Source organism: Chelonoidis abingdonii, chromosome 22 (genome assembly GCF_003597395.2).
Source record: "Chelonoidis abingdonii isolate Lonesome George chromosome 22, CheloAbing_2.0, whole genome shotgun sequence".
Taxonomy (NCBI): Eukaryota; Metazoa; Chordata; order Testudines; family Testudinidae; genus Chelonoidis; species Chelonoidis abingdonii.
The window spans coordinates 33,079,924-33,101,727 of NC_133790.1; the positions used below are offsets into that span (position 1 = coordinate 33,079,924).

Sequence of the window (21,804 nt, forward strand, 5' to 3'; positions counted from 1 at the left end):
GCAAGCTTAGAGATATGAGGTTATTCAATCAGGGAGGAGAGGCCTGTTCTAAGCAGCTGAGGTGTGAAACCAAGGGAGGAGAAACTGGTCTTAGTTGGCAAGCCATTCACAGTCCTTGTTTAATCCTGAGTGATAGCTGCAAATTTGCAAGAAGAACTGAGCTGTCAGCAGTTTCTCGTTGAAGTCTGGTTCTGAAGGTTTTTTTTCCTGCAGGATGGCACACACTTAAGCTCTGGCTATAGGTGTGGCCAGGAGGATTGAGTGTTCTCCTACAGGTTTTGTATATTGCCAATTGCCCAATATCTGATTTGTGTCCAACTTTTCCCAACCTCACACTCCTCTTCACTCTTCCCTCACCCAGAGGCAATACAGATTTCAAGCTCCGTGAATCTAAAAACAAGAGGGAATTACCTTTTCCCTTTCTCCCCACAAATTCCCCTGGTGAGTCAGACTCGTTCCTTTGACCTTAACCAGAAGAACAAAATTAATTCAGGTCCTTAAAGAGAAAAAGTTTATATAAAAAGAAAAAAACAGAAAGAGTAGTATACACTGTAAATTCAAGAAGCTATACGAGGTCTTTCACAGCTCTTACACAGAATGAGAAAATCCTCCACGAAATATAATAAAACATTTCCAGCAAATACGCATTTGCAATAAAGAAATAAATGACACGCTTACTAACCTTTGTACTTACTAAATTGAAACAGAAGTTAGAACACGCTGTAGTACATGTGGTCACTTTCAGAACCCAGAGAGAACAACAGAACAAAGAAACAGAACAACACACCCAAGCTTCCCTCCACCCAGATTTGAAAGTATTTTTTCTTCCTGATTGGCTTCTGTTCAGATGTTGGCAGGTTCACGTTTGTTAACCCTTTACAATGAAAAGAGACATAACCCTAAGCTAATCTGTTTATGCATCCATTTTATCTTTCCATAGAGACTGTCCAGTTTGGCCAATGTACAATAGCAGATGATGGCATATATACATTGGTGGACGTGCAGGTGAATGAACTGGTGATTGGCGGGCTGACTGGTTAAGTCCTGTGATTGGTATTCGCTGGTTGGTAGAATAGTTGGGCAGGTTGCAATCGAGGTTTGTTGCATGGATTGGTTTCTGAGGATGAATTTACTATGGTCGGTGTGCAGTTACTGGTGAGAATATATTTCCAGGTTGGCATGGTCTGGGGGCGAGGACTGGCCGCCAATTGCAAGGATTGGTGAAAGTTGTGGGGTCATTTGTCCGATGTGTTGTAGATCCTGAATGATGGGTTGGGAGGCGGTTTAGCTGGGACTGTAGTGAATGGCCAGTGGAGTCCTGTGGTTTCTCTTTCTTGGTTGTCTTTGCATGGAGGCTCTGGGTACATGTCTGGCTCTGTGATCTGTTTCCTTATTTCCTCATGCAGGTATTGTAGTTTTGAGAATGCTTGGTGGAGATTTGTAGGTGTTGGTCCGTCTCAGGGGTTAGAGCAGATGCAGTTTGTACCTCGGTGCTTTGGCTGTAGACAATGGATCGTGTGGATGGTGGCCCACGGATGGAAAGACTGGAGCATGAAGGTAGGCATAGAGGTCGGAGGCTTTGGTATAAGAGGGTGGTGTTAAAAGTGACCACACTTATTTTCAATCGGGTGTCTAGGGAAGTGGACCTCCCATGTAGATGGTCCAGGCTGAGGTTGACGGTGGGGTGGACAGCTGTTGAAATTGTGAGGAATTTCCAAAGTCTCCTTCCATGGGTCCAGATGATGAAGATGTCATCAATGTAGCGCAGGTAGAGAAGGGGTGTGAGTGGACGAGAGCTGTAGGAAGCGTTGTTCAGGTCGGCCGGATAAAAATATTGGCATATTGTGGGGCATGAGAGTGCCCTAACGGTGCCAACTGATCTGGAGATATACATTGTCATCAAATTTGAATAGTTTGTGTGTGGAGGATAAAAGCACAGAGCTCAGCCCAGTTGTGCTGTGGCAATATCAGGGAATAACTGTTCCTTGAAGCTTGTATTCCATCTGTTGTGTGGGATGTTAGTGGTAAGAGGAGCCTACATCCATGTGGCTAAGGATGGTGTTTTCCCCGGGCAGGTTTGACCCAATGGCTATTAGCCAGGAAGGGTAAAGAATGGTGTCCCTAGCCTCTGTTCATCAGAGGATGGAGATGGATGGCAGGAGAGAGATCAGTTGATCATTGCCTGTTAGCTTCACTCCCTCTGAGGCACCTGGCATTGGCCACTGTCAGTAGACAGATACGGGGCTTGATGGACCTTTGGTCTGATGCGGTACAGCTGTTCTTATGAGTTGGAGTGGTGAGTCCTGCTGCAGGTCAGTTATGGGCATGTAAGTTCACTAAGGGGGTTTAAATGAAAAAGGTTTGTAGCACCCCCTCTCCACCCCCATTACCTTCTTTAATGCCAATCTACTTACAGGTTTTGATGGACACGTTTGGGTTCTTCTGGATCCTGCCACTCACTCAGCAGGGTGTATCTTTATTTTTTCCCCATATGAATTTGGTGGTGCCTCTACTCTTGACAGGGTCCTGACAGAGTCACCAGGGCAGCTTGGGAGGAAAATTCTAACCACAGGGTAAACCCCAATTACTTGCCAGATAGTTGGAGACTTTGAGAAACAACAAATATAATTACTGGACTAAATATGTTTTATTAAACAGGAGACAAATGTAACAGGGTAAAACACTGATAATACTTGTAACTTTCCCCCGTCAAGTGACCTGAGGTAGCAGCCTGGTGGTGTGTGTACTTTGTTGGGGCCCTCACTGACGTATGACCAAAATATCTTCTTTGCAGTTGTTTAGCAGTGTGGACTCACAAGTGGGAGGAGGTGGTAAATCCCTCCACAGGTTATAAAATCCCCCAACCCTCACTCACTGGCTTGAGGACACAGTCCAGGGAGTAGGGAGTCCCCACAAACCGCTGACTAAAAAATGGTGCACTTGAACTCCATGAATGATCCTCAGGTTCAGAAATGACTCTGGACTCAGTCACTGCAGAGAGGCTTCTCTCTGCTGGCAGGAGTCAGGCTGCTTCAGTCCGAGGATTTCCCCTCACCACAAAGGGGTGCAGGGCTCAAGGTGCAGGTTACACAACTGTACTAAAAATCCAAGATGTAGTCTCCTAGGCCAGTGCCTAGACACATTGTGACCAGATATAAGGAGGGGCAGGGGGAGCTAATAGGAGCACCCTTTGGGTTTTTTTTGTTTTTATTTTTTTAGAAGAGAGAGTCCCAAATATCAGGACTGTCCCTATAAAATTGGGATAGTCCTGATATTTGGGCTCCCCCCCCCCTTTTTAAAAGGAGTGCTCCTATTACCTCCCCCTGCTCATCCTGATTTTTCATACTTGCTATCTGGTCACACTAAGACACTCACAGCAGGCAGCAGCCCTGGACTAGCAGCCACAGCAGAGTGGATCATGTAGTGACTGAGTCTCACCTAGGGAACTAGAATGCTAGACTCAGCCTGGCTGGGGAAGTTCCCCAGCAAAAAACAAAACAACCTTGACAAACTGGGAGTCAGTGGAGAGGTAAAAGCCCAGCTGAGGGAATCTTGCTGTCAGGTCCTTAGAGGCCAGTTCTCAGGGGGAACCCTGCTTGCAGGCCTGGTATGCACCACTTCCCCAAAATAGCCAATCCTGGCTGGCTCCAGACTGACTCAAAAATTGCTTCTCCCCTTTCCCGAGTGCCCTGGGAACAGCCTCACTGCCTATTGGTTGCTGGGCAGACTTGGAGGGGGAGCTAAGGCAAACTCAGTCAGGGACAGGGTTCTTCTCCCTGACCTGCCAGCAAATAGAGCCCCAGGAATCTAGGTCTCTCTGTGGGGGGTTACAGGTGTTTAGATCTGCTGGCTGCTACTCCTGTTCTAAACTAGTCGTCCCCTCCACTGCTGTCAAATCTAGTCCATCTCTACCCTTAGCTCTGACAAGAGGCTTTCTACTTTCCCTAGAGCAGTAGGCGGCCCCACCAATGCCTTTTTCTTTAAGGAAAAACCCCATATTAAAAGAATCAAGGAAGATCTTTTAAACCCTTATGGAGGCTCAGCTGGTTTGCCCCATATTGAGGAACTGGACTATTCTCTGTCTCCTATTCTTCTGGAAAGGACACATGAAAGAGGGTTTATCAGGACTACACCAGCACTTGGATGTTTCCAGTGCTAAATTGACTTTGTTTCATTAAGGTCAGACTGAATCAAGTCCCTGCTCTCCTCAAGTCATTATTAGGACCCACAGGAATTACTGGATATCTAGCTGTAGGAGCAAGATAGTGCAGCAGTTTGCTCACATTTCAAAGCAAGTCAGAGTGCTAGAGCATTTTAAACAGTTATGGGACACTAGGATGTTTTCTTGCTGACCCCCAGCACATGGAGTGTCCAGGGCATGGCTGCCCAAGCAGGGCACACTCCCCCAGAGGTTAGTACTGGAATCTAGACATTCCCCATTTACTAAATGGTGATTTACTTCTACCAGCAGGGGCTAGGATCAAGCCTAAGTGAAGCTCTTCCAGAACAAGTATTCAAGACTTGCCCTGGCTCAGGCTAGTGAGGGAATATTGGTAAAGAAGAAGGTTTAGCTAGAAAGCGGTATTAGATAGTCAAATGCAGCTTTCAACCTGCTGGTCCCCTTCCACCTCAGAGGCCCAGGAGATCCCAGTCCAGCTATAAGTGACATGCATACACCATCTGAATTTAAGGTTTTACTTGGATTCATTCCACATCTGCATTAATGCTTGTACACTCCTGGTCTGCAGTAACCAGTTCCTCTGGGCAGGAGTCTGCAGCCTTCCTGGTTCTGGGGCAGAGCCTCTTGTGATGGCCATTGTACAGGCAGAAACCCAGGGACACCACAGCAATGAGAGCAACTACCAGCAGCAGGGCACCAACAGGAGGTGGCATCACACTTGGTTTCTCTCCTGCAAGAGGAAAGAGACAGCTTATTCCCCAAAGCCATCCCTCACTGCAACAATGGGATACATCTTTTGGGATAACCTTAGGCCAGGGTGGGGTACAGGTGTGATGTTCATGGGAGCTTAGTTATGCTGACAAGCCCATTGTAACTGGGGTGGAAGGTGGGTAGTTAGTCCTTTCCAACTTCTCACCATGCTCAGAGAGGGCATCAAGCTAGTTGTCTCCTCCCATTTTTGGCAGTTCTACCTCATATGGAATTCTCAGATTAAAGCCCAGTTGATCCACCCCTATGTGCTGCAACAGCTTTTAGCCAAGTCTAGCAAGCACTGCTCTGACTTCCTTGGGGCTCTACATTCTTTAAAGACAAGAAATAAGTGCTGAGTGTGCTAGGATTTAGCAGCTTAGATGAAGACAGCTTCTCCCCATGAGAAGCTAAATAGCTCCCTTGGTTAAGGCAAGGCCAGGAATGGTGGGAAGTCTGAAGGGGGTATGGCTGTAGGTGCCCACACACCCAACCACTGCCCAGGTGGGCAGACACTTCAGGTCTCTTGAGCAAAGCATCAGGCAGTTCAAACCCTGCTCCACTCCCACTGGTCAGCTAAGCTTTCTGGTGCTGTTGTACCAACTCCATTCCCTGCCTGTCAGGGCTCCCACTGTAGCCAGGGGTTGTCTGGTTGCTATGGAACACAGGTTCAACCCACATGAGGGGTAGTTACCTGTGACACTCTGGGCTGCAGGAGAGCTGTTTGAGTCCCACTCATAGCTGCCAGTCTTTGCAGCTGGTTTCTGCACCCTCAGGGGCCCAACAACAATAGCATGGACAAGTCCTGCCCCAGACTCTGCAAGGGAAGAAGAAGATGGGAACCTTCAGACTCCTGCGGCAGCAGTTTATATGGGCCCATGGTGCCTGTGCTCCAGCAAGTTCAGGTCCTGGCTCCACTAGTGTTTGGGGCTGGGTCTCTCCTCTAGCTCTGCCTGCAAACTCCCCCCCCCCTCCCATGTACCTCCCCCAGAGCATCCCTGGCCCTGCCTGCCACTCGGGCAGCAGGCAGTTGCCCTGCTGCTCTGTGGCCCCTTGCCAACTGCTGCCAGCTACAAAAGGCAACAGTGCTGGTGGCAGCAGGGGGGGGAAGAGGTGCACATGTGATGTCAGGTCTCCCCTGCCAGGGGAGAGGACAGGCTTTCTAACTTCAAGAGGGGCCTGGCCTCTGGGAGCATATGCCAAGCCTGTGCCAGGTGGGTGTCCTGCTGGTGGGGAGAACAGGACTGGATCCTCTCTGGCCCCAGCCCCAAGGTAGCCTGCCTGCACCCTAGAGCAATATAGGGAAACTGTTAAGTGTACTGGAAACAGTAGAAACGTTAGATATAAAGAAATATGTTGGCTTACAAGGCAGGTGTGGGGGTGGGACGTGGACCCATTCTGGGCACCACTGAAAGTTATACAAACCTGCTGCCCCTGCCCGCCCCCCTCCAAATACTCAACAATCCATCTGTTGCTTGGCCAGGAGCTGGTTTACTCAGCTGGCTCAGGAGATGCGAGCTCTTCCCTTCACTTGGGCTAAGAGGAGGAGCGTGTCATTACCAGATTTCCATTTCACTAGAGTTGAGATGCTGGAATACTGATGCCATGTGACACTCCTGTGGCGTGAAGTTGAAGGGGCACCCCAAACCAAGCCTGCCAGACATATTCCTGACAGTGGAGACTTGGCCAATGAGCACACAGAACATCCTACCCCATCCCCACATGCTTCCCTCTCAGACCCAGTACCTTCCAGGTCCCTCTTGTGGCGAGAGGCTGTGGCTTGGCATAGGGAGTCACAGCAGCTACAGCTAGAGCTCAGAGAGGGATTGTCCAGGAGTTCCCACCTGTTGGAGAGCAGTACACAGGTGACTCACCCTGGTGATCAACATCTCAAAAGTTGAGTTACATGGGATTATGTGAGGTCCCTATGCTCAGTCCCAGGCAGCTCCTAACTCACCTGGGCACTGAGGCTTTCAGAAGAGAAAGGGCAAGGTTGAGTATCTGCTTGCAACAGGAGCTGGAATGTCAATTGTTTGGGGTCAGACAGGCATGAGGATTGGTAGTTCTGTCCTATTGGGGGGTCCCCTAAGGGGAGTGAGATGAGCAAGCAGGCATGGATTGTAGAGCTGACTGGGAGCATTGTCCCTTGCAGCAAGGAGAAGTTGGGTGTGGTTGTAAGATACGAGCACTGGCACAGTATGGGTGTTCTTAGGTGATATCTACACTGAGCAGGGGTGAGTCCAGCTATGTACAGACACTTAATTCAATGAGAGGTAGCAGGTATTTAAACAGTGCCACTATCTATGCTGCAATAGCCAGCCATGCAGAGGACAAGTCTACCTGACTCCATGGGTACATACTTGGCACGACTGGTTCTACTTGCACTAGCTCTATTATGTCTGGATGGACTGGGACTCAACCCCCACAAAAGCTTATAATGTGGCTGTAGCCCTGAACACACCAAGTTGTTTGCTTGGCCAGCTGCTGGTTTTGCAACTGAACTCAACCAATCTTAAGTGTTCAAAACAAAATTCATGGACTCAGCAGCACAAGGGCATCATTGGTCATTGCTCCCCCAGTGAAGAATTCCAGCACTGCGTCCCATGGGGGGAGGTGCATGCTAGAAATCCTGGTAAAGCTCACTACCCATCACAGAGGGAAGCAGGTACAGATCATGTGAATTGCCTGGTTCCTTGCTCAAGACAGGTCTTGATTCCAGCAGACATGGATTCCCCCTCTACACTTGTGCTTGACCTGTTTTGTCAAACCCGGTCTCACTACTGAAAGAGAAGCCTGTATTCTGTGTTTATAGGGGCCATGCTCCCACCTTCATGAAAGGGAGGGAATCACTAGGGAAGGGCCTTTCTGTCCTACTTTGAACCAAGTCACTTTGGCACAGCACTTGAAGCTAGGTAAGTATGCAAGGGAAGCCAGCCTTCACCACCTATCCAACCTAATGCAGTTCACCTGAATGCTTTCTAGTGTTGCCTAGCTAGTCCCACTGAGAGTTCGCTGCCTCTGCCTTTAGTTATAGTCCCTCCACCACAGTGGAGTGGGAGAAACAAGGGTAATGACGCAGCAAGTGGTATCACGAGCTGGAGTTGCTCTGGCCACTAGAGCCAAGTTTGTTGCCCTCAGAAGGATCTCCAGAGGGCTATTGTTTGCCAGCGTCTCTGCAGGTTGGTCCCTCTTTGTGGTGTTACATGGGTCTGTCCCACTGACAGTAGCCAGATTCTGTTCTGGAGAACTGCAATTCCTCCTTCCCCCCAGCAGCCCTTACCTGTTGGTGTCCCTGTGAAATGAACAGGCCTTCCTTGTGGGATCCATGAGCACTTTGGGGTCCCAGACCAGCACCTGGCAGTGGAGATAGATCTGGAGGTGGGCACAAAGAGAGAAGAAAGCAGACTGAGGTCATCCCCACTGCCTAGCAGGAAGAAACATCCATCACTGGTGGGGTGGGGAAAAGCAGAGCCCTAGTCAGCATAGCTGCTCTGAGTGCAGTCCAGAGCCCAGGATTCCCATTACAAGTCCCCCATGTGCTGCCATTCAGAGATGCTCTGGTTTGGGGGATGGGTCTATCACGACCCCATGCTTGTTATGGAGGAGTCAGATGGGGCTTCCAGGCAGTTGCCCAGTTGCAGCCCCTAAAATGCTGCATTCACAAGAAGTAGGCTTTACAGAAGCCCCACTGGGCTCCCCCTGTGCCTAACCTTGCTCAGGACCTAGGTTTCTGGGCCAAGTTCCTTAGGTTTCCATCTCTGGGCATGCACCTTGCAGCCCCATGCTTGGCACCCAGCCCCAGAGCAAGTGGCCTGGGGGATGAGGGTTGAAGACACAGACCTGCTTGTAGGGCCCAGTCTGGTAAGCTTGCTCAGATCCTATCTACTTATTGGACTCCTAGAGGCAAGCTGCACAAGACAGCAGGGGGAGGAAGAGCTCTCCATTTTTAGCCCAACACTTGGGGATTGGGAGACTACCTTCAGGCATATGGGGTGGGGGTGAAGGGGATTTGAACATGGATCACCACCAGGTCTGGTCTGATGGGGCTGAGAATCCCAAGTACAGCTAGGCTATTCCCTGCAGATGGGACTTAGATGCCTAACACCCCCTGCCCCTGCCCGGCATCTTGCAGTGGGGAATTTCAGCCAGGAGCTGCCTAGGGTGCTGGTTTTTGTGAATGCTATTCTGAGGTCCCTATCCCCAGTCCTTGTGGCAAAGCTTTAGTGGCCCCCAGGCTCTCCACACCTAGGAAGTCCCTGGGATTCACAATGCTCAGTATCACCATGCTAAAGCTGTGTGATGCTAGCCTGAGGTGGCCAGAACATCCAGCTCTGGACTAACTAGGCCACTTCAACATCAGTGTAAAAGCATCTTGATGCATGGATCTCTTTTGCAAAGGCCTGTTTGGTAGGAGCATAGCTGATGCCCTGCCTCCAAACTAGGGTATGTTGTCTGAAGATGCCTTTCAGTGCTTAGACAGTGTTCTCAACTCATGGCCTGCTAGTGGTCTCATCACCACACAGCTGCAGCCCATGTGACATCTTCAGGGCCATACATGTGTGGATGCAGCCTGCACAACATAACAGCTGCATATGCAGCCCACAGTGGTAAAAGGTCAAGAACCACTGGCTTAAGGAAAGCATGCTGGTAGGGGAGTCAAACTGCTATGCTTCACAGAAGCATGTGAGAGGTGAAGAGTCCTCGGGCACTGTTCACTAGGTTCTTGGACAATCGGTTGAACAGAACTGCATTAAGAACTGTGCAGTTTGTGCCAGTTTCCCCAAGTGAGAGTTTAGCTGAAACCTAAAGCCATGAAGGGTTTATGGTGTGGAGACCTTCAACTAGTCAGTGAAGAATGGCTTTTAACAAGTTGCAGCTTGAGCCATCTGCAAGTTGCATTCAGAGGATGCAAGCATTTGGCATTCTAGCCCTAGATGGAAATTGGTACATTTAACTCAGAATCTTAGTTACTTACATCAGAGTCCACACCTACAAATTCAAAGGCCTGCAGGGAGAGCTGGATAGCTTCAGGGGTTCGTCTGGGCAGGAACTGGGAGTTTGCCACCTTACCATCCACAAGACACCTGGAACAGGAAGACAGTTCTACCTCTCAGTCCCCAGACCAGCGAGTTTAACTGTTTGATCCTAGGAGAGACCTACTGTATTATTCTCTCCCCACCTGCAGTCAGTACTTTTCAAGAGCTTCAAAGACCTATGCCAAGTGTTACAGAGCAATATGAACACCACGTTGCCCTAGCAATGGAGAAGGCTTGATATGTCAAATTATGCCAGCATGTCCAGTTCTTTAAGGGGTCATGTTGGTTACCAGAGGCCAAGCCAGACATCTTCATTTGCTACTTTATCTTGGTAGTCTGTGGCTTAGTCAAATCAGCTGGAGTCAGATTTGGAATAGAGAGGCTGATCTCTAGGATTTGTGTAGGAGCTTTAAGAATCCAGTATGTTTTGTTACAAGGGAGTTGGAGCAGTCCCAGAAGCATGTTCCACACCTTATGCCACTTCAGACATTCAAGCACCCCAGAGCTGCTGTCTCCTGCAGATAGTTACCCATGGTTTGCAATGATGCTATAGTTCCTGAGAGACTTGCTAAGTTCTGGGGTTGGGGTGGCAGTGCACTCATCCACAAAGATCTGCAGAGGCTGGTGGAAGGAACTCTTTACCGAGAACTCCATATGGATCTGAGAGCCTAGGAAGATGACCTTTGAGTCTGATGGGGCACTGAAGTCCACTGCAAGAAAATGAGAGCTAGTTATCAAAGTGCACTATACAGAATGAAGTCTTCATCCAAGACGAGCAAGCACTGGGAGCCTTCTGCAAGTGCATGCAGGTTTTGGGGAGGAAGTGGGGATATGTGTTCTGATGGGTATTACTGTGAATGCATTACAGGATCATGAGGCACAAGACTTTGCTTCAGTAGTTTTATAGAAGAAGAAATGGCCATGGTGTCAAGAGCATAAGACACCATCCTAGAGAGGCAAAGGGAGTCTCGGGAGTGGAGGGAACTGGGTTAGGCTATTGCCTGAAGCTGCAGGAGGCTCAGTGAGAGATCACAGCAAGCTCAGCTGGCACCACTCACTGCTTCTGCAGGGATCTTACCATTCATGAGGGTCACCGTGAATGTTAGCACTCCAGAGGCAGACAGGTGGCCAGTCACTGAAGATACATACATAGGAGCCAAATGCCCTGTCCTAGGAGAGGCAGGAAAGGGTTACCCTGCAGGGATCAGATTCTCATTCCCTCCCCAGGAAGGAGGAGTTCTCCCTGCTTGTATCAGGGAGTGCTAGGCCAGAGGCCACCTCAGCTGCACTGGAAAGCTCAAGTCACCCCTGATCCACAGTATAACCGACAGAGGCTGCTCTAGAGCTGAAGTGAAGGCTGACACACGCTCACCCCCCACCATGTCCACGGGGGCTTGAATATCCCAGAGTAACCTGCAGACAGGTTTTTGCAGGGTCAGCTCATGCTGGTGACCCCATCATGCACTGCTGTGAAAACATGGCAGTCAGCCCCACAAGTGTCACACTAATGTAGTTTGACTCCCTTGATAGCCCCAGGCTTTCCCTCCTCCCCAGGCTGCCCCCTCCCACCAAGTTCTCATAGCCACCTTCACTAGCTCCATCTACCAGGTAGAGTCTCATTCAGATCCTTGAGCTCTAGGACCGCCCCCCCCCCCATTGTATTGGCTCTAGCACTAGAGGTCCCCAACCCCCTTCCCCCAAAATATCAGAATGTCCTGCCAGGAAGGGCAGCATGAGACCCTCCAGCCTGTTTGTAGTTCATAGGAGTGTTTGAGGCACCCACAATAATGCTTTACTAGCACTAGAGCCCCACATCCTGTGTCCTTTCATCTGCAGTACTCAAGGGTGCCTGCTACCCTCCCCACCCTCAGCCAGGCTCCTAGAGGTATTTTAGGTTCTATGTTACTGGGGTTCTGAGCCAGGTTTACTAGATGGCAATAGCCAGGACAGCTCATCCCACATGTGCTTGCTTTGCTTTAGCCCTATGATCAACACCCCCCTTTGACAGCTAGGGGTGCACATCATCCCCCCAATCAGCTGATTAGACCCTGCCTTGCATCTCTGCTACTTCTTATGGCATCCTATTCCCAGACTCATGGGCTTCACCGAGGGGTAAATTTTAGCATCAGTCCCTTAGGACTGTAGCCCAAGGCCAAGTGCTGGCAGCTTACTTGTAGTCAGTGCAGTTGATCCTCTCAGTGAATGAGGTGGCGTAGCGTCTGCCTGTGCCAGGGGAAGGCCTGTAGACCAGGTCCGTGAAGTATTCAACCATGTTCCCAGATGTCTGGGGAAGAAATCAGAAAGGGTAGCAGTCAGCACTAGCATCAGTGACAGCTTCCTTCTGTAGCTCTCAGCCAAGCAAAGAGGGAGGGTTGGTTCATTGCTAAGGAAGTGAAACAGGATTTCTGTTCCTTGAGACAAGCCCTTCCCCTAAGCAAGGGAGAGATGCTGCTCCACACTGCCCCCCTGCCCCTTCCTGGCAGGGCAACAGTCCGTTACTGGGAGTATTAGACTTGGAATATGGATAGAAGCCCAGCTAGGTAAGAACTACTTGGGAAGGGTGTTTGTCATTTAGTATTTCTCACCTCTGCCAGGGGATCCAGCTAGCGGGCCTGGACCCAGCCTAACCCCATGCCCCCAAGCTACAGCAACAGTCCATAATGGAGCATCAGGATCTAAATCCAAAGTAATAGGCTCTTGGGATATTCATTTGCACAGCCATCCCCACCCCCTGCCACTTCAGCACATGAGGGGCATTCTCTTAGACCCCTCACCCAGCAGGAGGGCAGTATGTTCTCATCCACACAGCCAACACAAGCCAGCTCACAGGCATCTGAGCAGCAGACAGCACCATGCGGAGTGGAACACAAGCCTGGGCCCCAGCTAGGGCTCTCACTCACCAGCCGTGAGAAGCCACAGTCCTTCAGGCGGTACTGGAAGTGCAGGAAGCCCTGCAGATCATTGATTGAGTAGAGGCAGCTGCCCAGGTGCACAAGTTGTGGATCCAGCAGGAGTCCATTTCCCCAGGGGTCCATCTTTACAGCCAGGTCAATGCTGGTTTTGTTACACTCATAGAGCACAGAGTTAATGGGTGCTAGAGGAGAGTGAGCAGACTTGACATAACCCTCTGGAGAGGCCCCCAGAGACATCTTTTCCCCCAAGACCTACTGTAATCCCACCAGGTAACAGGACCTCTGTGCAAGAATGTCAGGAGTCCTCAGCTTTGCTGGCTGAGTGATCAGCTAGCCCACCCTTCAGAACCTTTGTGGTTACTAGAAAGGAGCCAGCACCTGGAGGTTTGACTGCCCAGGCTCTTTGACCCTCAAGCTAGAGGATCTGGCTTCAGTGTCATATTGCCTGTTAATAACTAGGAGCAATTTCATGCACTTGATTCACTGTTGGTGATGCACACTCCCCTTTCAGAGGAGTGAGGCCATCAGATTTTCACAAGTGCCATTGTGCTTGTTACTCTTAAACAAGTCACCCATCACCTGGGGACTTCCAGGGAAACTGTTTTAGAGCCCATCCCTGCTTGTCAGGCTCCTTTAAGGAAAGGAAGCCATTTTCAAGCCATCTCAAACCTTTCTATCCTGGGGGTGGGCTGAAACATGGGTGCCAACTCCATTGGTGCTCTGGGGCTGGAGAACCCATGGGAAAAAATGGTGGGTGCTGAGCACCCACTAATCAGTGGTTCAGTGGGAGGCGAAGGAAGAGGGGCAGGAGGAGGTAGAGCAAGGGTGGGGTATGCTCAGAGTCAGGGAAGGAGCAGGAAGAGGCAGAACAAGAGTAGGGCCCCCACCCAGAAAGAAGAAAGTCAGCAACTGGGCACTGAAGGGTTACAGCTGGAAAAAAAAAAAAAAAAAAAAAAAAAAAAAAGCTGGCAAGGAGTCTCAGAAATAGCCTGCAAGCAGCTTTCAGGTTGGGTTACTGCATTTACAACCTTAATTTTCAAGATCAAAGGAGCAGGGTCAAGGCAAAGCTGGTCCTTTGAAGAGTAGTGTGTTGGCAGCTCTAGGAAGTATAAAACTAGAGTTAGGACATTAGAGGTTTCTTCCAGAGCCAGCCTCTGGAGTCATGTTATTGCATGAGACAACTTCATTTGAGAGCAAAGCAATTTAGTTGCTGAGACAAGCTTTGAAACAAGGTTTAAAAGCTAGAGGACAAATAAAAAGAACCCCAGTGTGTTTAAAAACAAAACAACCTTGATTTTTGAGGACTGAACCTTAGCTTAGAGCCCACAGGGGAACTTATCACCACACACTTACCTCTCTGAGCAGTAAGAGCTAAGCTCCAGACAAGCACCCCCAGAAACACTTTCCACAGCCCCATGATGCCAGTAACCCACACTGAGGTTAGGAAAAATGCAACATACCTTTAGCACCTGGGGAGAAGCTATATATACCCATCTGGTGATAGGCTACTGCTGTGATCAGAGCCACCTCCTTAACCTCCACAAGCAGCCCCAGCCAGAAGTTGCAAACCGCCCCATTCAGCACAGGTACTGGGCATGTCTCATCTGCCTTCCCATCAGGAGAGCCAGCCTTCAGCCCCACACAGACAAACCCGACTGTCTCCAAGCACAATGCCTGCTCAGCTAGTCCGAGCTACAGAGAAAGGTGTCACCTACAGATGTGAGCAGGCCTCTTGGATGTTCTCCTAAGCTTTGCTCTGCTTCATCCAAGTCCGTGGTGAGTTGGGCAGGTGTCAAGGTGCACCCCGCCCCCAAGCCAGTTGCAGGACTGGGGTCGTGTGCTGTAAGTTCTTTGCACCAGGGACTGCACCTTCAGAAGTGTTTGTATAGCACCCAGCACAACAGGGCCTGATTCAGATGAGGGCCTCTGGCAGCAGTGGAGATGGAAGACTCTCACAGGAAAAGAAGAGGTGCTGTAGAAAGTGAGCTGTTTTCTCTCCGCTCCAGTGAGTTAGCACAGAGCTGCCACACAAAGCGGCACTGTTGTTTGGGTGACCCATAAAGCCGATGTCCTAACTGCTTGGAGTAATTAAAATCCCAGGGCGCTTTTTCCAAAAGGAAGGTGGGGTCCAGCCACGTATCCACCCAGGTACCTGTATTCTGCCTCCCTAAAATCATCCTTGCTGTGTCACTTACAGAGGACCCTCTCATTCCCTGTCCTAAAATGACCCTGCTGTGAGCTATTAAACAGCTGCCACATTTCAATCCCGGGTCAGATGAATCCTGCAGTCTCCAGAGGGTGTCAGGCTGCAAAGCAATCTAGAAGTGTCAGTTATCACCAGCTGCTGAGAGATGGAAGGGGCCTCTGTGGTGGCTGTGCCAGCAGCTACTCCACTTATACAAATCCTGCTACTAGCCAGGCCCTACCTTTGCCAGCATCCCAGCATGCTGTGCAAAGGCAATGCAGCTGCAAGGAAACCTGGGTTCATTGCAGGATCTTGGTGTTTTATTTGCAGCAAGGGACATTTTTAGACCCTGATCCTGCACTTGTACACATGGTTAAAGGTAAGCATGTGGATGTTTGTAGGATCAAGGCATTGGCATCTGCACTGCTTCAGTAGCCAGGGCTCCATTCTGAATATGGGTCTATTCCTGGCTCTCCCACTGCCTTGCTGGGTGAGCTTGGCAAGTCATATTCTCTCCCTGTGCCTCAGTTTCTCCATCTGTAACATGTGGATGACAATACTGACCTGCCATTGTAATGTTCATGGGTGGAAAATGCATAAGCATAATTGTGATTCTTTCTCTGCGCTCTGAGCATCTGTGCAATGACTGGGTTAACTCAGTGCAACCGTGTGTAGACACTCACTTGTTTCAGAGCACCTGACATGCTGATTTCTTACTGAGTTAACCGACAGCATTGTAGAGCTCTCTTAACCAGAAACAAGACTGTCTGCACCAGGGTGCTGCGTTGATATACCTGCATCAGTTTCTAACCCGATTTAGTACGAGTACCACGTTCCCACACAGGCAAGGCCAGATTAGGACAGCGCTCGCTGAGCAGTGGCAGTTGCTGGAGAATCCCAGCAGGCCCTGCCAGTGGAGCATGCTGAAAGAGACTGCCAGAAGGGGAGCTGGGTAGGTTCCCTCACATAGGCAAGCACTGGGGACCCCCAGCAGTGAGTCAGAAAGGCTGCCTGGAAATGGATCCAGGAATTGGGCATCAGCAAGGGGGAATTTCTGAGGGACTGCAGTGGGGCGGCAATGGCAGAAAGAGTCAGAGAGAGGGAAACCCAGCTGGAAAAGCCCTTTCCAGCAGGAGTAGCCAGTGACAGCTGCTCAGGATCCAGGAATAAGGCAGTGCCCACTTGCTCTCCATCCACTTTCCTGGGATTTCCTCTTGGGAGGTCAGGCCTGAGCAGAGGAGGTCAGGAGGGGGAAAATGAAATCAATCTGCCCCTTTGCAATCAACAGAGACAGACTTGTCCCTTGGGCCAGATCCCCCCCATTCCCTGAGGCTGCTGCCCCCAGTGGGTCTCCATATCCATTGCTAATGGGGCCGGGACCCCTCTGTCAGCCCCCAGGTGAAAAGAAAGAGACCACAATGAGAACAGCTGAACGGTTCATATATTAAAAACTGTCAAATATACAGTATAATTGTCATACAAAATGGTAATTTTAGTCCCTGTCTTTCCAAGCAGAGCAGAACATTAGACACCCTCCTGCCAAGCAGTATCGATGGCACCCAACTGCTGTGGCTGGGGGAGGAAGGATGCCATCTGACAGCAAGGTCTGGGGTTACCTTCTGCTTTAAAGCACATGGGCTGTGCATGAGGACCACAGATCCCTGCCTGCGTGGCTCCTTCTGCATCTGAGGGTGCGCTGTCCCTGCTGTCCCATAGGCCACCCCGTGGATGCAGCATTGCACTCTGCTCTGCTGTATGCCAGTTAGGGGTCACCCTCAGGCTTCTGCCCCAGCCCTGGAGATGCTGCTGAGAACTAAAGACGGGGGCAGGGCTGACGGGGCCCAGGACCAGCCATTGCCTCCTGAAGTCCACTCACAGGGGAGAGACAGGGACCAGTCTTCCCTCAAGCTGCCTGCTCTCACCCTAACATGCCCCCCAAGCCCTGTCTGTGAGGCAAGGCTCTCTCCAGCACGGCTCCATGAACCTGCGGCCTATGCTCCAAGCAGTTGTCTTGGGGGGCGGGGGCATCATCCCGGCTCCCATCTTCCAGCCGCCTGCAACCAGCTCCTTTGCCGATGCCACATGCCACTGCACCCAATCCCCGCCATGCCCCCTCTGGAACACCCTGGGCTGCAGATTCGGCAGAGGACCCCTTTGCCAGCAGCTGCATATGGGCTGTGGGGAGAGAGAGAGGCCTTTAGCGCTTGCCCTGCTGTCACTGGGCCTCTTGTCACTTCTCGAACTGCTGCCCCTGGGTGTGAACCGAGCGCTGTGCCCGTAGAGCCACCCCAGCTCCCCTGCGGCCATGGGAGGTTGAGTCCGCGGGGTTGGGGCAGAGGACCCTGGGCTGCGAATGCAGGACAGGTGAGTTCTCCCCTGCTGGAAATTCCTGGTGTTGCTGGGGGGTGACTGGAATCTTGTCCCCCTCCCCCACTGCCAGGGAGTCTCCAGCTGCTGCATTCCCAGAGTCCAAGCTCGTGGTGGTAGGTGGGCTGTAAAGCTGGGGCATTTAGTGCCAAGCAGGGGCTCTCGCCACCCCTGCCCCTTCAGACAGTGCTTCCTCAAAAGGCTGCCCTCAGTCTGCTCTTGCCACCCTCCCTCCTTGCCTCTGTGCAGCTGGGCTGCTTCCACCCCGTTCCAGGCCTGGTGCCCTGGTTACTCCCTATGTAGCCCAAGGAGATGTGCCTCTGGCTGCACCGTCCTCGGGCCCCTCCCTGCTCGCTGGCTCTCTCCTAACACGTCCATGATGGCTGCTGCTCAGCCCAGTCCCTCCCCAGACTGATCCCCCTGCATTGCCCTCATACTAAACACCCTGGTTGGGTCGTATCGCCCTTCAGCTCTGTCCCATTCTCCCGCAGAGAGGTGCAGTGGCTGCAGGGTTAGCGGGTGGCTCATTGTGAGGGGTCATAAGCATAGAAGCTGCTGGGAGCTTGTCTCCTGCTCCCTCTGGACTCCCCACCCCAGCCAAGCGTCAAAGCAAGAACAGAAAGCAGGGAACATGCTGTCCCGCACCCTCAGCCTCTCTCCCAAGCCCTCACTGTACCCCCACCAGTTCTCACCAGATTCCATGGCTTACGCCCAGCCTCCCCTCTGGGGAGGGGCACCATGGGACCCTCTAACTGGTGGTATGGGGGCAGGAAGAGAACACGCTTTGCTCTGCTGAGGGCCAACCAGCCATGGTCCAACAGGAAGATGGGAAGCTTGGAGCACTGAGCCCATGCTGGCTCAGGGAATGATAGACACAGGGCAACTGGAGCTATGGATTACAGTGGAAATCTACCATCCAGTGTCTAGCCCTAGGCCTGAGACCCCCGCAGTGAAGGATCTGACAGTGGCCAGGTTCATGCAGTGAAAGCTCTACAGGCAACAGCTGTTGGAGGCCAGGATTTTGTTGACAGACACCCTGAAAGGACTTTTATCATCTCTTTTGTTTTGCTTTGACCCTGCCAGGCTGGTTAAAAATTCAAGGACCACAAACCAACCCAGAGAAGGCTTGTGTAGTGGGGTTTTTATACATGCCCAAAACTCAAGTGTTGATGCTGCTTCAAACAATATTGTCATTTTGCTGGCTGCTAGTTAATAATGTGCTATAAGGACCGATGGCCAACTATAGACTGAACGCCATAAAAACATGTACATAGAGGTTGAGCTAAGTGCAGCTTGAGCTAGTAATATATACCTCTCGGAGCGGTATGACTCATGCATAGACTGTTCAAAATCAATGCTATGGGAGAACCAGTTTGATTAAATGTGCCACACTGGTCATCTTAATGTATTTAAGGACCACTGCCTTGGGCATTATTTTCCATATATGGACTGGTCTGAGTCAGTGCAGGTAGAAGACTACTGTGGCCAACTAAGCCCTCTGATGCAGATAAAAACTAGCATGTAGACACACATTAACCTTCACACATAGACTGTATATGGTCTACATGGAACTGACAGTCTCCAGGCCAGTATGAATCAGTGCAAAGGGCTGTCTCTAGAATAGACAGAGTGCTGAGTGTTGTCTGGTGTATCAGTCATAGTGTGACTTGTGCAGCTCTAAACAGATATGCAGGCAAACAGGCTGGTCACATTCACACACACTGAGTGAAATATGCACACAGATCCCAATACACCCAATAACAGGTTGCGCTCTCTCTCTCTCGCTCACACACACACACACACACACACACACACACACACACACACACACACACACACACACACACACACACACACACACACACATTCATCTCTTACATCCCCTACACAAGATCTGAACATTCACTGTACTGTACACAGCCACCCTGCACACCCTGAGATACACACAGTGACACAGAGACACACCTAGAGAGACCAATGTTTGCTGCAGAGTACTGTTCACACCACAAATACACAGTCTAACAGATTAGTCTCTTACACACAGAGAGAATCCTGTAATGTAACCGACTAAGGCTCCCCCGCAGCCACCAGCAAATATACTGGCCATCCCCCCCTTAATTCCAATGTTTACTGTCATGTACTATTTACACACACATACAGAGTAATGTATTGTTCACAAGCGCACTCACACCCAGAATATACAGTATAACACATCTGACATCCCCTCGAGATTCCTTCACACATTGCAATGCATTGCACACACATTCTTGCAGCTGGCGTAAAACATACACATTAAAGCATTCACTCATCAGTGTGCAGCACAGAAACTCAGCCATCAGTACAAACACACACACACACTTGCAACTCCTATAGCTTGTCTCCTGTTTACACTGTGACACATATAATGCTACTAACATGAATGACGGACCCGGGCTGCGATCCTGCTGTCACAGACGCTGCCCCCAACGCTTTCAAATAGAAGGAAGGGAAAAAAACTTTGTGAAAAGCAACCCCCAAACAACTAGTAAGATACTGTAATCAGTTCTAGTGTCCTGTGTCCAGGTCGTGCTCCCCAGGGCCTGCCCTCAGCTCATTCAGGGGAGCAGGCTAAGATGGCTGGACTCAGTGGTGCAGCACTGACCTGAGGATGCAGTGGTGGAAGCTGACCCAGGAGCACCCCAGAGTGATGGTGTTGAGGAACTAGGTGGCAGGAGGGTTGGCCAACTGACTCTTTCCTTACTCACACCCCAGTGAATGTCCACCTGCAAGTGTCAGAGGCTCCTCTTCTCTCCTGTGTAGCCAGATCTCCAGAATAGGGGGTGGGAGGCGTGGTCTCTAACTTACTATTCCCTGTTGGAGTCTCAAGCCAGTTCTGATCATTGACGATTCATCATGTCCCCTATCCAGCCAACAGACATAAGGAAGAAATGAAAATGAAATCACTTGGTTCTTCTCTTGGGTGGGGATGGGGACAGCGGAGGGGAGGGAGTTGGGGACTGCTGCAGTTCACATGTTACCACTTTAAGAACTCCCGCACGTGGCTCCAGAGCTTGGTGATCCAGAGGTTGACGCCCAGGTCAGTCAGGTACTGGATCTCGGGTGTCAGCATCTTGCGGCACAGCTTCCGGTGCTTCTTGTTTATCTTCTTCTTCAAGTTGTAACCCAGGATGGACTTCTGGCCCAGCGGCTGCCATGGCTGCATGGAGGACTCCTGGATGGCATTGGCATCCACAGGGCGCCCTCCATCGATGCAGATGCTTTTCATCTTCTCATTCTCCCGGTGCAGCTCAGCCACATCCCTGGCCATTCGCTCCCACCCATAGGCCTCCACCTTGCGCCAGAAAGTGGTATTGAAGTAGCGATAGAGCTTGGCGTCAATTAGGTTCCAGTAGGTGGCCTTCTCATAGAGCTCACCCGTCATCTTGGAGACAGTGGAGTCCTTGCGGGCATTGAGCTTGAAATAGAGGATGTCCTCCAGCTCCCAGCACAACAGGTCCTTCAGGAGCACTAGGGACTCATCGAAGTACTCCAACAGCATGACCAGATGGAAATGTTGGTCGATCTCTTGGATGTACTGGTCCACCAAGGGGCTGTTGGCATTCATGTTGTTATCATAGCCTAGGTCAAAGAAGAGCAGGTTCTGGAGGTAGTGAGCGTTGAACCCGTTAGGATCATAGTAGTGCCATGGATCACGGAGGAATTCTGCTAGCTTGTCCTCACCTTGCAGCTTCCAGGTGAGGGGGATGATGCGCCCAAAGTAGTGGAAGGAGGACTCAAAGAGGTAGGCAGGGTCCCGCAGCACTGTCAGAAAGATGGTGTCAGCTGGCAGTAGCTTGCGCACCTCCTGGTAGTGGAAGCGCATATGGTTGCAAATGATATTGAAACACATGCCGGGCTGGTAGTCCTGGACCTGGCTGCGTTCAAAGTAGGAGGGGTAGTAGAAGTCATTGCGGCCATTGGGGAAGGCAAACTTGAGGCGGTGCTTCTCACCAAAGCGGAAGAGGATGTTTAGGATGGTGCTGCTGGCTGTCTTGTGTGTCTTCATGAACATGATGTCCAGCTTGGGCAGACATCCTTGCCCCGGGGGACTGTGAGTGCTGTTCGCCACACCTGGCACCCTGGCCTGGGCAGGATAGGAGGAGCAGGAGTAAGGGATAGGAATCCTGGAGGAAAGGAAAGAACAGGCACATCCATGAGGGCTGGATCTCTGCGCTGGTTTTGCTCACCCACCGCAATCATAGAATCATAGAATATCAGGGTTGGAAGGGACCTCAGGAGGTCATCTAGTCCAACCAGCTGCTCAAAGCAGGACCAACCCCCAACTAAATCATCCCAGCCAGGGTTTTGTCAAGCCTGACCTTAAAAACCTCTAAGGAA

The 21,804-nt window shown here is 50.8% G+C and overlaps 2 protein-coding genes across 5 annotated transcripts in view; both read right to left on the bottom strand.

The window, feature by feature from the left end:
* Positions 1–3,869: 3,869 nt before the first annotated feature.
* LOC116836406 (zona pellucida sperm-binding protein 3-like) lies at positions 3,870–14,324 on the bottom strand. Its single transcript, XM_032799975.2, has 10 exons — positions 14,229–14,324; positions 12,864–13,057; positions 12,135–12,247; positions 11,042–11,133; positions 10,493–10,673; positions 9,903–10,011; positions 8,208–8,299; positions 6,674–6,771; positions 5,622–5,744; positions 3,870–4,910 (listed from the first exon to the last, which is right to left on the bottom strand). Exons 1-10 carry the CDS (start codon positions 14,290–14,292, stop codon positions 4,705–4,707), a joined length of 1,272 nt encoding a protein of 423 aa, XP_032655866.2. The 5' UTR covers positions 14,293–14,324; the 3' UTR covers positions 3,870–4,704.
* A 5,468-nt stretch (positions 14,325–19,792) lies between these two features.
* The window catches only part of GAL3ST1 (galactose-3-O-sulfotransferase 1), a 36,212-nt gene continuing 34,200 nt past the window's right edge, over positions 19,793–21,804 (bottom strand). For all 4 annotated transcript variants that reach the window (XM_075060028.1, XM_075060031.1, XM_075060030.1 and 1 more), the window contains one exon: positions 19,793–21,590. In XM_075060028.1, the coding sequence (XP_074916129.1) occupies positions 20,441–21,590 (1,150 nt within the window). In that variant the 3' untranslated portion in view covers positions 19,793–20,440. The remainder of the gene's footprint in view (positions 21,591–21,804) is intronic.